Source organism: Condylura cristata, unplaced genomic scaffold, assembly GCF_000260355.1.
Source record: "Condylura cristata isolate star-nosed mole 26May11 unplaced genomic scaffold, ConCri1.0 scaffold00004, whole genome shotgun sequence".
Taxonomy (NCBI): Eukaryota; Metazoa; Chordata; class Mammalia; order Eulipotyphla; family Talpidae; genus Condylura; species Condylura cristata.
In genome coordinates, this window is record NW_004567105.1 from 148,059 (window position 1) to 148,762 (window position 704).

The 704-nt window shown below is 75.4% G+C and overlaps 1 protein-coding gene across 1 annotated transcript in view; it reads left to right on the top strand.

The window, feature by feature from the left end:
- Positions 1–704, top strand: part of SBF1 (SET binding factor 1) — a 19,237-nt gene that overhangs the window by 10,405 nt on the left and 8,128 nt on the right. The window contains exons 8-10 of the mRNA XM_012735076.1: positions 18–146; positions 212–310; positions 397–603. Coding sequence (XP_012590530.1) covers positions 18–146; positions 212–310; positions 397–603 — 435 coding nt within the window. The remainder of the gene's footprint in view (positions 1–17; positions 147–211; positions 311–396; positions 604–704) is intronic.

Consider the following 704-nt stretch of genomic DNA (forward strand, 5'->3'; position numbering starts at 1 on the left):
CGCCCCTGTGCCCCCAGGCGGCCTTCCTGGGCCAGCGCGGGCTGGTGGAGGACGACTTCCTGGTGAAGGTGCTGGAGGGCATGGCCTTCGCGGGCTTCGTGTCGGAGCGCGGCGTCCCCTACCGCGCCACGGACCTGTTTGATGAGGTGCGTACCCCCCGCCGGCCAGGAGGGCCCCTGTCCTGCCCGCCTGACCCCGCCTCCCTCCCCAGCTGGTGGCCCACGAGGTGGCCCGGATGCGGGCGGACGAGAGCCACCCCCAGCGGGTGCTGCGCCACGTCAGGGAGCTGGCGGAGCAGCTGTACAAGAACGTGAGCGGGCGGCCGGGCGGCCCTGGGGACAGCGCGCCGGGCGCCACGCAGCCCCGCTGGCCGCCCACCGGGCCTTGTCTCCCCAGGAGAACCCGTACCCCGCCGTGGCCATGCACAAGGTGCAGAGGCCCGGGGAGGCCGGTCACCTGCGGCGGGCGCCCCGGCCCTTTCCGCGCCTGGACGAGGGCACCGTGCAGTGGATCGTGGACCAGGCCACCGCCAAGATGCAGGGCGCGCCCCCCGCCGTGAAGGCCGAGAGGAAGACCACCGTGCCGGCGGGGCCCCCTATGAGTGCGTGAGCGGGGGTGCGGGGTCTGGGGCCAGAGCGGGGCGCGACGGCCTCTGTCCCGGGCACAGGCTTCCTCTGGCTCCTGCGAGGGGCCGCCCAGGCCGT